Genomic DNA, 16,125 nt, shown 5'->3' with positions numbered 1-16,125 from the left:
GATACTGTGTCTCATCTTCGCTGCCAGATGTTTTAATGCTTTTTTCTTATACATGACTCATATGTCTAAACTTAGCTGGAACATATGCTCTCCAGTCGCCATCTATCTATCTATAAATCCCTGAATGATTAAAAATAGCCCGGGCGGCTTTGAAACCACAGGGATGATGTATAATATAATGTAATGAGGTGTGGTGAGCGGACAGGACCGTCTAAGCCTGACTTACCGTTGACGCAGAACTCATATGGCGTACAGAGCTCGTCTTCAAACAGACAACCTGGAGTTGAGAGAAGGTGAAAGAGGAAGAGGAGAGAACAAGAAGAGACAAGTAAATATGTGACTCAACAGGTATGAAATCCTCACACAAAAGTATCAGCATGGTTTGAAAAAACAACACTCCAAAATTGAATTATGAATTCCAAAAACAAAAAACTTATCCATGTTTCAGCTGGTAAATCAATTGTTTTATTACTTAATCTAGTGCTGAAACTATTAGTAGATTTAACAGGAGATTATTTTGATAATTAATAAATTGTTTTGATTCATTTCTTTAAGCAGAAATTTTCCAAAATCTGATTCTGGTTCATCAAATGTGAATATTTTCTGGTTTCTTTAGTCCTCTAAGATAATAAATGAATATCTTTTGGTTGTGAACTGTTGGTCAGGACAAAACTAGACATTTGAGGACATCGTCTTGGGCTTTGGGAAACAATGATTGACATTTTTCACTATTTTCTGACATTTTATGGACCAAACAAGTTATCGATTAATCGAGAAAAATAATTGTCAGATTAATTGATAATGACAATAATCATTCATTCATTCATTATATCGAGAAAAAAATTACCAAAAATCTGAGAATTTGCTGCTTCTCTCTGTTTTATATCATTATAGGTTGAATACTTCTGGATTTTGGACTTCGGATTTTTAAGGCCTGAGCCCCTAATTGGCGAAGACCCTCTTGTATCTGTTCTGTTTCTTTCTTTCTTTCTTTCTTATCTCGCCACTTCAGACCTAAATTTGACCCCCTAAACATGTTCAATAACTCACCAAACGCACATCAGGTCTGGTGAAAAATTTGATAAAATGCAAAAATTATCCCCCAAAGTGCCAAAATGTGCTCTATAGCACCATCTATGTATCTAAAATGGCCGCCACAGCCCGTAGGAATGTCGTAGAGAGGTCGAACCAAAACTCAATTATTCCTCTCATCAAGACCTACAAATCATACACTGACACCCCTGACCTAAATCCAACAGGAAGTCCACAATTCACCCATGAAAGTATGACTTTGTGCCAATTTTGGACCTTGAATAAACGCTATCTCCTCCTAGGGCGTTAATAGTATTGGCTTCAAACTTTGATACATGACTTATCACACTGTGCTGAACGAAAGTCATTACAAACTTTGTAATAACTCGAACGGTTTAGATCTTGTAAGCCCTGAAAGTTGGAGTGCCACATCGCACCTTACAATGTAAACCAATGGGGAGGCAATCTCTGGGCATGGACTTTGTGCCAAACTGGGGTGTCTGACATCTAAACTATAAGTCAGACCACTTTCAAACCTGTATCAATGGATTCGCGACGAAAATTCCTACTAAAATATGATTTTTAATGTATGATTTGGCCATAGTCATGGGATTTATGAGGATATTTCACAAGAGTACCCTGAAATCCTTCTTTCCAGCTGAGAGGGAGAAGGAGGGAAGAAAGTGGGGGGATGGGTGTCACGGTTAAATGCAGCTCATTTTTGAAGGATACAGCAGAAAAGTCTATATACATACAATACATTATATACAAACTTTGTATGAAGTTTGGTGTTATTATCATTTATTCTACAATAATTATGACTCTATATGTATAATTCAGTAGTGGGGATGACCTATGAGGGGAAGGGAAAAAATGTTTTTCCTTTAATAGGGCCCAAGCACCTAGCGGTTCGCTCACACTCTCCATTCAAATATATTTGAGTATTTGTGTGTCCAGCTGCAGTTACTTATTGTCTCTACACATCTGACAGCAGTGATCAATGCTTACTTTTTTGTCGAGGAGTACATGTGTTCCTAAATGAAAAAAATTAGGAGCACACTGAAAAATGTTCAAGTAACTGTTTATTTAAGACAACAATTTATAACATACATATTTAAATGCTTTGTGTGTGCGTGTGTATGTAAATCAAAATGCATGTTCTCTTTAGGGTGCTTGATTATGGCAAAAAGCATAATCACAATTATTTTTGCTCAATATTGACATCACGGTTATTTAACACGATTACTTTTTGACTATCATTTTTGGCGATTGCCGATATATGCACATATTTTTTCCCACTTGGCTGAGGAAACTATTACACATGCAAGCATAGATTGTACTAAGTATGATCAAAAAAGACAATATATGATGGAAGAACTCAGGAGGTCTAGAGTTCCAGAGCTCAGCATTAAAACTTTAATGAACCAGACAGACAGGACTGATGTGTAGGATTTAATATTTGGTGTACAGTCTGAAGCAGAGGGTGGCGGTAATGTGCCTAATATGCTATAATTTAGCTATCGTTGAAGCGCGTGGCAGTGGCGTGGCGTTGAGTTTTGATGTTTCGCCATGACAGAGGAAATTGCTATAACTTTAGTGCAAATGCTCCCATCTGCCCCAAACATTGCATGTTTGATAAGAGTCCCGGCCTGAACACGTCTACATGACAATATTCAATCAGTGATGCAAACTGGCTGAATAGCGCTCCCTTTGCAGCAAAGCAGCCCCAGCAGCGGGCAAAATAGTGGACAAAGGAAGTGATGTTTATCTCCTTCTTGCACTGTCTGAAAACAGCCCCGGTCTGAAGACATCTACATGCCCGTGACAGAAGCCCTTCGACAGCGCCGCGGCCTGATGTGCGCAAGGGCGCGAAGGCCCGTTCAACGCTGCTTGCAGCTTTAATTTTTTTACTATTTTTTGATATTTTATAGTCTGAAAGATGAATACATTAATTGAAAAAAAAATCTACTGACAGATTTAAGAAATAGCTTTGAGAAGTACGCTTATTCACTTTCTTGCTAACAAGAAGATCAATACCACTTCACACTTGTATTTCTTGGCTTTAAGTGGTTGCCAGGCAACCAGAGGAGAATACAGGAAGTTACTGCTCCCAGCCAAGAAATAGTCCAGTACATAACCCCCATAACATGGTGAACTGTAGTTTTTACACTTCCATTGTTGTATGGATTAACCATAACATGTTAATTAATGAGCTTTAGAGGTGCTGGTCGGTGTATTTTGTTACCCCTGGAGTGAGAAAGGATAGCTGTTTTCCTCTGTTTCCAGTCATTATGCTAATCTAAACTAACAAACTGTTAACAGATTGACAGAGTACGCAGGCAATTAAATGAGAAGACCAACACCACTCTCTCTTAAACATAGCCTGGCTCTGCCCAAAGGTAACAAAATCCACTAATCAGCACCTCTAAAGCTAACTAATTAACACAATATATCTTGTTTTCTTAATCTGTACAAAAGCATAAAAATGAGTTTTTGCTACCTTCAGGTAGAACCAGGCTAGCTGCTCCCCCCTGCTTTCAGTTGTTATGCTAAGCTAAGCTAACAAGCTGTTGGCTACAACTTATATATTTAACGTACAGGCATGGGAGTGGTATCAATCTTTTCCTGAAACTCTCTGCAAGAGAGTGAATCAGATATTTTCCAAAATGTTAAACTGTTGATTGAAAATGGAAATTAGCTGCAGCCTTAATTCAATAATATAAATTAACTTATGATGGAAGAAGGAGGAAATTGTAAACAGTTGTAGCAAGTACACTTGAAGACTCAGGTTACAAAAAAAATACAACAAATGCCTTGATATTGCCTATAAATTGAGGCAGAAAACATGGATATGTGAAAAAGGAAGAAATGTACAGAAAATGTATGAAATTGCAGAATAAAATTAGCCCAATGTTACAAGTTCTATATATGTTACTGCTCTATAAAAGTACAGCTTAGTACTGCATTAACGCTGGCCCCGGGCCTCGCCACTAATGGCAGAGCCATCAATCATCAATTAGTGCGACGTGTCCTATCCTGTCTCTGACACTAATACCCCAACTCCATGGGCAACGTTTCCACATATGAATGTTGTATGAATATTAATGAACTTTAACGCTTTGACTAGGGCTAGGTGTTCCAGACTAATAAATGAACAGATGGCAGAGGCATTATGGGTAGCTGTTCCCTATGTTCATATTTCACATGTGGGAGTTGCAGCGAGCAGAGGACTGATTGTTCTGCAGAGCGATCTGCACAGGTGATCCTCCACCTTTCCCGGAGAGGACAGAGAAGATGGAAAAACAAAAGAGTTTGTAGGGTAAAAACTCCTCTTGAAATGTTATTTTCTGTCTTGGAAGCTGACTTTAGTGGCTCATTTGGTGTCAAAACGAGCCCCGACGGACTTTCATCCAAGAATTAACCCACTGAGAACATACGTAGCATTTGTTCAATAAGCTTGTGACAGGCTTATATAATAGAGTTTATGGCATTTGCACTGTTCGCAACACAGAGACGATCTTTAAACAACTAGGCCAAGCCTCAGCCCTTTTCCTTCAAGTCTTTTATCTTTGTTATTTCCCTCCTCCTGCTCATCAGTAGGAGTGAGAGAAATTGGATGCGCCCTTTTGGCCTCGGTGGCCTCGATGGACAGCAATCAGCAGCTCGTGACCATGAATAAAGAACAGGCTGAGTAGGAGGAGAGGTCTTCTTTAATAATGAGAAGAGATAGGTGCGGGAAGTCTGTTAATCAATTCATACAGAAAGGACAGATAATCAGGACAGGTGCGGATGAGAGAAGAAGTTTTCAGGCATCACTTGTTCCAAGTTTCTTTATTTCAGATCCACCATTAGGATCATTATTCAGTTAAGAATATCGAGGACCAATCTGTGTGAAAACTTGATTATACACACAATATGCTGCTATTTTGTTTGAGAGTTGAGGGCACATTTTATGAAATTACACCTTTTGAAGGTAATGGCTTCCATATGTCAGCAAAATGGTTATTTAATGATGTTGCGAGTGAAGCGTTATCACAGAACTGTAAGGTCGTTTACTTGTCTACAACAAAACTAAAAGGCAGAATGTCCTGAACTGAAGAGAAACAACTTGCACAGACCATAAATGGGTGTTACAGCAACTCATACCTGGCTGTTATTCTGCACAATACCTCTCCTAATATATGACTAATTTTAATGGAAGGATTATGAGAAAATAGACCCCACTTTGTTTTCCTATATTTTTTAGCTATATTTTGTAGGTTAAACTGTGACCGTGCCTCTAAAGTGCTGTTATTAGTTGAAAACTGCATCTGAACTTCAGCATTTTGCTTTTAATCTCATCTAACGCCTTTACAAAGTCTTAAAGCTGCTCTAAATGATATTTTTCTTTATTATGATTATGATTTTTTTATTTTGAAATTTCAAAGTTTAATGTGAAAGGGGTCATTCGTTGTGTGAACCCACAGATAACTGTCACCTGACTCAGCAAGTCTCCTCAGGTGGAGTTTTAGCGTCTTTAGCGGCTTATTGTTTTGTTTTTGTGACCTGCAACTTTACTGTTTTGGTTCCCTCTCGCCACTCTCGACGATGTCATGTCCAGAGGCAGCTGTTTTAAGTGAAAAAGCTCAGATAAACCCACTGTGCACTACCTGCCAAGCACCAAACGGCAGACAAGACAAAGTTAGCAACTAGCTGGTGAACTTAGTGAAGCATTTACCAGTTAAAGAGCCAAATATTTCCCTCAGAGCTGGTGGAGACCAAAAACAAAGCTGAAAGGAGACTGAATGGTGGGTTTACATTCTCTAAGTGGCAAGAAACCACAACTTCAATGTTGCTCCTACTGGGTGTGTGAATAGGTAACTGTTTTCTATCATGTTTGCCATATCAGCTTTATAAGGTGATAATATTTCAGTGTTGTGTTTACAGCTTGTTGTGCTGCTCCAGAGTGGCCCCAAAAGGTCTTTGTATGCTTACTGTAGTCTACGTATGGACTATGCAGCTGTATTAAATTGAAACAATAAACAAAGATACAATAAAAAAATAAATAGAGTCTTTGTTATTTGCAGGTAATTAGTATGGGAAAAAAAAATACATGATGGGGCCAATCTTACTTTTGATAGATACGTTTGACTTTCCAAAGAGAAATGGTAATAACAGGGCTGCAACTAATAATAATTTTAATTGAATTTCAACTTATTTTCTCGATTAATTGATTTTGGTCTATGAAATGACTGAAAATAGTGACAAACGCCCAAAACAATTTCCCAGAGGCGAGATTTTCATAAACAAATTACTTATTTTGTCCATTTCATATCACAAAGGTACCAAATTTCATATAAGGCAGAAAATACATCTGGAACCAGATAATTTTGAACATTTTTGCTTTAAAAAAAAGGAAAGAAATGATAAATTCATTATCAAACTTGGCACTAGTTCATTTTCATTCAATTGATTAATCTATAAAGTGTTTCAGCTCTAGTTACTAACAGTCCCTTTACTGTCTCTGAGTCCCATAACTGTTAAGAGTGTTCGATTTTCCCTTTGTGCTTACATTTTACCAAGAATTTAGATTTAGCCTTAAGAGGGATGCAAAAGTATCCGAGACCAAACTTATACAGAGCAGTCACTTGGAGATGGAGGAGCCACGCAATCCCTCTTGACCATGCATCTCACCGCTGTGCAATTAGTGTCAGTCCATTCAACTTTACCTCCTCATCACTTCCCTGCTTAATTCATTGGGTTCTCTGGGAGGCCTTGTCAGCTCTCAATATTAATTACAACCTTCCATTTAATGAAGCATCCAGCCGAGCATGGTTTGTCAGACGTTGCGTTTGTGTCTGCGTGTGCGTGTGTGTGATAGGCAGGGACATTCGACTGATAACGCCGCACCCCCTTTCTCCGACACCATGCCAGAGATGATTAAAATGGTGCCTTTTAATTAAAATGCAATCACAGTGGATGCTGCTGATAACCTCAGGCGGAAAAAAAAAAAAAAAAACAGGATGCGACTCGTGGATGAGGAAGAAAGCAGGTGGAAAAAAAAGGTGTCTTGGCTATATCTTAATGAAATATCCTGACAAAAACTGGCCACATTGTCTCTTGTAACTCCGTACAAGATAATTTCCCAAACAAAATGACCTTTCCAAAAAAGCGCTACGCTCGCTATTGAGTGATGATGCTCCGTTGCCATATCAACCTCATCACAGATCAGTCACAGTAGCTCATCAATTGGAAACTGACTGTAAGTCAAGTCGAGTAAATGCAGCCACAGTGGGAGTCAGAGGATTGACAGAGATGATGTCTGTGTGCTTTTTAGTTTTTTTTATGACTTAAACCAATCAATGCAAGTGTTTTATTTTCTGATGATGTAACTTATTCTCAAACCTCAAACTGTTTAATGTGATCTTTCTTTCTTTAATTAGTGGTTTTAACACACTATAACGACAACACATGACAATAAAGTTTAAAAAAAACTGTTGTAATCATATAAAATATATGTCGTCATAGGAGAAATTATATCTGTTGACAAATACTGTACATTAATAAACAGTTAAAAATGTCCCTACTTCAGCACACAACTACATTATAATGTGTTATAAACTATTTTTAATGTTTAGGCTATATAGTGCTGTACATATACATGCTACATTTTGAGCTAAGTGTCACCCAATCATAGATTTAATGTACTTGTACTTGTACTATAGGGCTGCAGCTATTATTTTCATTATTGATTAATCTGCAGATAATTTTATCGATAAATCGTGTTGTCTATAAAATTGTTAAAAATACCCCTTATAATGTCTTAGCGCTCATGTTGACGTCTTAAAATGTCTTGTTTTATCTGATCAACAGTCCAAAAACCAAAGATATTCAGTTTATTATCATGTATGACACAGAAAAGCCTCAAATCCTCACATTCAAGAAGCTGCCACCATCAAATTTTTTGCTTAAAAAATGACTAGAATGATTATTTGATTATAAAAATAGTTGCCTGTTAGTGCTAATATTAAAAGTTGATTAACTGGTTTATTGACAACAATCTTCATAAGAGTTTCCAGGTTCTCAAATGTGAGGATATGCTGCTTTTTTTTGGATTCATATCATTGTAAATTGAATATTTTTGGATCTTTCAGATTTCTACATGTCACATTGAGTTCAGGGAAATTGTGATCTTTCAATATGTAAACAATTAATCAATCCTAAAAATAACTGCGGCGTGAATCAATAATGAAAATAATTATTAGCAGAAGCACCAGATAGGAGAGAACTACAGGCGCTCTAAATGTGCAGAAGCTTCCCCTCCCAAAATAGACACTGTGTGACCTAATTTACAACTACTATGAGGCAGCTGTGGCTCAGGAGGTACAGCGGGTCGTCCACTAGTCGGAAGATCGGCGGTTTGATCCCCCCCAGTCTGCATGTCAAAGTGTCCTTGGGCAAGATACTGAACCCCAAATTGCTCCCGGTGTGTGTGAGTGTGTGAATGTGCATTAGATTTGATCGTGATGAGCAGGTCGGCACTTTGCATGGCGGCATCGGCCATCAGCGTATGAATGTGTGTGTGAATGTTGACATGTATTGTAAAGCACTTTAAGTGGTCGGAAGACTAGAAAGGCACTATATAAATGCAGTCAATTTACCATTTACTACAGTAAATGTCAGTTCACAGTTCTTTAACATGATATACTGATAGCTGGTAGGCCTGTATTCTGAGGAGGTTGTGAAATTGAAGGTAAGAAAGACCTGCAATCCTACTGATATTACATGCAATATGTAATAGGTTTTGTATAAAAGCTCCTCCACGATCTGATGTTAGCATACAGAAAAGGGAATTATCTGTGGCCTCGGCTTCTGTGTAGCAAAGAGACACTTTCCCATGATGCCCCCTGCCTGCCTTATTAAACTAACTGCTACCGAAGGCATCGAGTGCCTCTTCTTTATAGGTAAGCAGGGAGCAACACACAAACACAACAACAGTTCACCTTCAGCTAATATCTCAGCTACACAGCGTATCAGGGACATAACAGCATGGGTGTCTCCCCTTGGGGGCATGAAATCAGAGAAGCGTGTTTAAAGGGAAATGCTCGTTTAAGGTCATTTAAGGGAAAGCAATTACATAAGAATGACTGAGAGTTTCTCATTAGAAAATAATATAATCAAATTAATCTCCAAACTAATCTTCATCTGTGTCATTAAGTGCATTCAAATAAAACATTCATTACAGATATCAGAGCAGGTGTGGATAAACTGCGTCTCAAATGTTTGGCCATGGCTGAGCTGACCTTGCCGGGAACATTAAATGTGTCCCAATGAGGCAAAGCCCAAGGCTGAACAAGAAGTCACCGACTTGATCGTTCACTTTCCCTCACAGGTGGTTGGCCGGTGCCGGGATACCATCTGTGATGTCTGAGGGGCCAAGGAGGACGCTGGGAGCCTGGCAGCGAGGACAGCCACTCTCAGAGCCTGCTGCAGTTTAGGACATATTTCATTCACTCTCTGGGGCCACCAACATATCTTTTATTATAATTACAGGCTTTGACCAAGGACACCTGACTCATTTTTACTCATGCACGCACACACGAACACCTATACTGTCAGCCAAAAAAGCCATTTTAGAACAGTGCAGCGGGCGACAGCTGCAATAAAAGTGCAAGTGAATTGAAAAGAGAGTGTTGGCTGGAGCGGGGACAGCACAGTAGAACATCACCTGCAAGCAAATTAGCATCAGCTTGACACCATGTCCGCAGATTTAAACAGCTTGTGTCATTAAGGCGCTCTCCTGCTAAAATTAAAAATGGCTCCAAGCTTTTCTCTGGAAGGTCTGTTCTTGTCAAAGGCTGCATGTCACATGTCAGCAATTCAGCTGTGGTAAGTTATCATTATCTGCAACATTTTCATACTTTAAATGACTGAAGACTGTGTTATAACAGTTGTTTGAATCATACTATGACATTCTGGGCATCTATTTTACTGTGGTGACTCACACTGTGAACAATTTATTTTCACACCACAAGGGGGCACAAGGGGAGGCTGTAGCTCAGGAGGTAGAGCGGGTCGTCCACTAACCGCAGGGTTGGAGGTTCGACCCCCCGCTCTGTCTGTCCATGTGTCAAAGTGTCCTTGAGCAAGACACGGAACCCCAGGTTTCTCCTGATGGTCAGATCGGCAATCGGTGTGTGAGTATGTGTGTGAATGAGAGGCAAAAATTGTAAAATGCTTTGACTGTTAAGGTAGAAAGACGCTATAGAGTCCGTTTACAAAAATACCATGATGCTTCTTTATGTCCCTTTCACATCAGAGAATAAATCTATTCAAGGACATGAATAATTAGTAGGAGGTAGGAGCAGGGAGTTAGGGGGCTTGGAGGTCACTTTGATTGAAGAGGGAACCTGACGTGAGACCACCTGACATCCAGAGGAGTGTAACAAAACACATTTCTCACTGACTTTCCAGAGAATTTCTCTCAAATTCCCAGACAGGCAGGTCACTCTCAGTCACTCAGCTGCCAGCTCCAGGCGACAGCCCAGACAACGGCCATGAATTAAAGATGGCAGCATCACTGCGGCAATGGAGGACCCAGAAATAGGCCAGCTTGACCTTTTTCCCTGACCTGCACTGAATGATTCAGACATTTGATTTTCTCCCTTCTTCTGAGGTGGGATTGGGTGTTGAAGTGCAGAACCGGAGCAAGTCAAACAACTAAGCGTCCATCTCATGTACTGAGGAGCTCAAAGTGAACTAACACAACCTGGCCTCAAGGGAAATCTCTAGTCATCCAGATGAAGTAAAGGTTTAATTCTTATAGGTGCCAGTTGGATCTTGCCCATTTGAAGCGCAGGTCATCACAGCACTATAGTCTTCTGCTAATTTCCTGCAGAAACAAAGCCAATTGGCATGAAAATGAAGGTGCAATGCCATTTTTATTAGGCTTATGTCATCTTTGTGCTTGTTTGGTAATTTCATAGCTCCAAATGAAACTTCTCAGCTGCACCACCTGTGAGTAGCACACCTTTAGTTGTATTAAAGGGGACATATCATGCTTTTTGTGACTTTCTGTTATTTTTATACTGTTATGATGTCTGATGTCTATGTTAAACATGGTCAAAGTTTGAGGTGAGTGTATGTAAAAATGCTCCCAGCAAGTCAACAGCCAGGGCTTCAGCCTCCTCTGAAGGCATTTGTGATGTTACCTCTACTTTCCTTTCCTCGTGATGATGTCAGATTGTTTGCGCATTAACACAAGTGGCCGTCCGTTTCAGTAGCCTTTGTTTCTAAGGTTGTTGCTAAGGTTGTTCCATGGGTTATCCATGTTGTCCACTCCCATTATTTCATATAGGATTTGGGCTTGAACATTTCAATCCTACTACTACCATCGGACGCTGACCAATCAAAACAGAGTGGGCACATCAGGAAGGGGAGCCTTAAAGAGACGGGAGCTAAAATGGCCTGTTTCAGACAGAGGCTGAACTGAGGGGCTGCATAAACAGCCAGTATAAGATAAATAAGGAGTTTGTTCAACAGTAAATCATGCAAAGATATTCCAGTAGAGCCCCAGAATATAAATATAGACCTGGAAATGTTCATGATACGTCCCCTTTAACGCAGATCAGAGGGCAATTTTGGTATCCACTTAAGCATAGAATTGCATCCACATTTCCACCCACTCAGAAAACTTCTCATCACTAAGGGAAGGGCAATTTTTGTGGCTTCAGTCAGTGAAGGAGAAAACACAAATCTTTAGGATCAAATCACACTTGTTTTCATGAGGTATATTTTTTATATGACTGAGTCCACACTGAATGAGATTAATGGGGGATTCTTACCAATAAAGTCATCCACAATGGCATGTATAAAGACCTTCCTTTCGGCTGATTAAATCTGTCCAAACACTAACTGGCACAATTGTTGAACCTAAACCCAATCCTGCCTTTATTCTTTTTTAAAATCTATATAACTGCATGTCTTGACTTTTCACTCTACTGAGAATTTTTCTTTCTTAGTGTTCAAACAGGAAGACAACTGTCAGCGTATTTCATCATCAACTTGAGCTCCAACTTTCAAATATCATCCAATTCTTTCATGTGTGTCTGTGTAAAGGCTTTCCTATCATCCAATGACCGTCTTAGCTCAAGAATATCTAAACCACCTTACATGTGGTCATGTGGTCTCTGCTGTCATTGCCCTCCATCACCTCACCTCCACCCCATATCAAGGCCTCATCTGCGGCTCCCTTGAGGGGGGATCTCTGATTTGCTGCTATTTATAGGACTCCACACCCATCTAATCAATGGGGTCAACATGTCTATCAAATAAAGCTTCTGCATTCATGCTAACTTGTGTCTTCCCTGAGTGAACTATTTTTCTGACATATGGTAATCACCCAGTGGTAAGCTGATTATCAGCACTGACTGTAAGCATTAGGGTATTCAAATGTGCAAAAAAAAGTGCAACCCACTGTATATTTGGGAAAACTGAAAAGTAGTTACAGTACAAAACATATCTTAAAAAGGAGGCATTATAGAAAATTAAATTTGTGTAGTCTTGGGATGGATTTTACAGTTACAGAAACCTGCATTAGTTGAACTTTGTGGTCACATGAGGGCAGTAAAACAAGCTGAAAATACAGCATCAACATATATATCTTATAAATTTAACATGGTGAATATGTTGCCTGTTTACACAGACACAGAGCAAAATTAGCATTAACCTGGATTCATGTTTCTGGCCATTGGCTTAATATAAAATTTGCTCTCCTTTTAGCTTAATGTTGTTCTCCACCAACTCCCGAGGGACATATCTGTCTGTGAAACTGCTAAATGCTCCTTTGTGTTCACCAGCTACCGTCACTAACTGTGTGTCTGCAGTTTGCTGCGGGGCAGGTAGCATACAGTGGGTTTATGAGAGCTTTTCTGCTCAAATGAGGTTGATAAGAGCAGTGAGACTAAATCAAAACAGTAGAGTTCTGGGCAGGAAAACCAAAATAATGAGCTGAGAGACGCTAAAAAGCTCCAAAGAGCTGAGGGGACCTGAACTACAGAGTTGGGTGATAATTATCTTATGGTTTGTCACTATGAGCAAAACCTTTCACATAGTACACATGGTCATTTGATCCAAAATATTGATTAGTGCAGCTTTAAAGGTTCATTAAAGCATAAAGCTGGCACTCCTCAGTGGTTTGGAGAAGGCATTTCTGGCACAAATTCACAGATTTCTAAGGTGGATGGAGAATGATTCACTAAATTTGATGAAATTGCACCATTTGAACAAGTCGTTCTGAGCTCTTCCCCAGTATAATGTTACAGCAGGAAAAAAATAAAGGACGGGGCAGAGTCCGGCAGTATTGTCATACAATAATGCTGCAGACATCCTGTTTCATTAGAGGTGGGAGTGAAGCAGCACACCATATAAATATTGATGGATTACAGCCGAATTTGGTGGAAAAATGTCACTAATGTACTCCACAAAAAGCAACAGTCATGCCAATTTGTCACAATATACCCCCTTTAGGTTTGCAACTGCAACTAGAAATGTCTCTCCCTTGCCATGCCTTGGTTTCCCTGCTGCACTGAGAAATGGTCTGGAGTATTAATCAGTATCACCCTAAGACGAAGCAGACACATTACTGCTTTAATCACAGCTGAGATACTATAGATTTATTCCTCTGCTCAACTTGCTGCCTTCAGAATCCTCATTACCGTGTTATTGTCCTCATTATAAATCTTGCTCTGCAAAACAGAGGTGACCTTCAGACTGACCCCTTTGCCGACACCATTTAATTTGAACCGAATGAAATACTTGGGAAAAGGTATAACAGAGCCATCCAATACTCCTTTTAATACCTGAGGATGTTTTCACACTCTCCGTGTCACAAGACTCAGGAGATCAGGTATATTGCAAGGTGAGAAAGTACAATAAGAAGGACGCTCTTTGCACTTTCTCCTCGGAGGCATAAACAAAGATATGCAAGTGGGGATACTGTTTTGCCAACATAGTAGTGTGAATATGATGTATTTTAACACCCGACAAGTCTCAAAAGAGTGAAAAGCTTTTATTGAAATGTAATTTAATTTTAGAGTGTAAAAGAAGAGCAGTCCTCCCCAGAAAAAATGTAACATAACCTTCCTTGCCTCTCTGGTGGCACACTTCCTCCTTGACCTAGAATATCTTCTGGCTTCGCCCTGAACAGAAACAGGAAAGAGAATAACAAGATGGATTGCCTCGACACGTCTGTTTGACACAATTCTGACTTCCTTCCTCTCAAGAGCCGCTGACATTTCTCGGGGAAAAGACACAGACGCGCAGCCAGCCGCTTTGCTCCCACTCCCTCGTCTCAATAACCACTCAAAGCCAACACACTCCTCCGAGCATCTGTTGAGTCAAAGAAACATCGCACTTCGTCTGTTATCACACCAGCCGCGGCTACATCCCAAGCCAGGAATATACAGCCTGCTTTGTGTTGTTTTTCTGAAATTCGGTGCTTACACTTTGAAGGCAGCAACTTAGAAATTAACTAAAAAATAAAAGAATACCCATGTTTCCAGAGAAATCTGAAATGAATGGCTTAACAGTTTGACTTCCTGAACCCCTAAAAACAAGACTTAAGCAGCTGTATGTTGGATCGGTGCAGCTGAGAAGAGGTCGTTTATAATAAGCGCGTGCCGTTTATTAGTTAGAATCAATAGGCGAATATTACATTCAACAACAGATGATAGCAGACAATCCTAATGTTAGATCAATTACTCTCATATTGAATCAACAGGCATACATTACATTCAATAACAGATGATAGCAGAAAATCTTAACATTACATCAATTACACTCGTATTGAAAGCTGCAGCTGTTGAGATTATTAATTTAGAAAAAACAGGCTCTCCAAATAACACACCAAATGTTCATTTAACCATCCTGCACAGCCATGTGCACAAAAGAAGGGATGTATTGTAGGCTACAATAAAAATCTCATCCAATAAATAGTTCGACATTTATTGGATGAGTCAAAGCCTTCAGTGAATTCTAAAAAGGCTCCATATCCAAAGTGTCAATAAAGTCTGAACTGGAGCTGACCCTTTACCAGTTCAGACCAGATGACTCAGACATCCTCAGAGATCAGAAATCTTTACTGATAGTGTGAGACACACCGATGCACTGTTATATTAGTTTTGGCAATCCTATTAGTTTTTATCCTTGGTTCAATTTTTATTTTAATTATGATTTGGTTTCAAGAGGGCATTCAGGCAGCATTTTGGAAATGGAGTTTTCATTATTCAAAAAAAAAAAACCTTTGCTTTTAAAATCTAATATGAGCCTTTGTGAGGAGCGTGGTGCTGGTTTTGATGATGAAAGCGTATTGATATGATGTCTACATGGACGTATTATGTGTTCAGACAGTTGATTAAAGGTTTTTAGCCACGCTTGCAGCAATGTTGGTCATTCAGCAAACCGCTTTGATTCAGACATAAATATCTCAAAAACTATTGGATGGTTTGCCATGAAATTATGTACAAATATTCATGGTCCCCATAAGATGAATCCTACTGACTTTGGTGATCACCTGACCTTTCCTCTAGCACCACCATGAGGTTGACAGTTTTGTTTTTCAGTTACAACTCTCAAAAACTTTTGGATGAATTGCCATGAAACTTTGTACAGACATTGATCTCCCCCTCAGGATGAACTGTAATAAGTTTGGTGATCCCTGTATCAGATGATGTCACTCATAGTGAAGAACCTACAGAGAATTATCACCCGTCTCTGCAGCTCCTCTCGGCTTTATGGAGCTTTATAGCGAGTTTCAGCTCTTTGTTTAGCTGTCCACCTGCAAATTTACTGTTTTGGTTCACTCTCACTGCTCTCGTAGCGTTGTTTCCGACTGAAGCAGGCAGCTGTTTTCAGAGAAAAAGCTCTAAAAACCCATTGAACACTACCTGCTCAGCACCAAACGGCAAACAGAAACAGCTGATAACTAGCTGGTGAACATAATGGAGTATTTAGTAGCTAAAGAGCCAGAAATTTCTCTAAGGAGTTGATAGATCAAAACAAGAGCTAAAAGAGAGTGAATATTGGGCTTACGTTCACCAGATGGACAGAAACATG

General features: G+C 39.5%; 1 protein-coding gene across 3 annotated transcripts in view; it reads right to left on the bottom strand.

Moving 5' to 3' along the window:
• The window catches only part of ptprn2 (protein tyrosine phosphatase receptor type N2), a 149,867-nt gene that overhangs the window by 128,891 nt on the left and 4,851 nt on the right, over positions 1 to 16,125 (bottom strand). For all 3 annotated transcript variants that reach the window (XM_042399869.1, XM_042399870.1, XM_042399868.1), the window contains exon 2: positions 227 to 277. In XM_042399869.1, the coding sequence (XP_042255803.1) occupies positions 227 to 277 (51 nt within the window). The remainder of the gene's footprint in view (positions 1 to 226; positions 278 to 16,125) is intronic.

Source organism: Thunnus maccoyii, chromosome 21 (assembly GCF_910596095.1).
Source record: "Thunnus maccoyii chromosome 21, fThuMac1.1, whole genome shotgun sequence".
Taxonomy (NCBI): domain Eukaryota; kingdom Metazoa; phylum Chordata; class Actinopteri; order Scombriformes; family Scombridae; genus Thunnus; species Thunnus maccoyii.
Note: the sequence above shows the minus strand (reverse complement) of the source record. Positions and strands in the feature narration are given on the sequence as shown.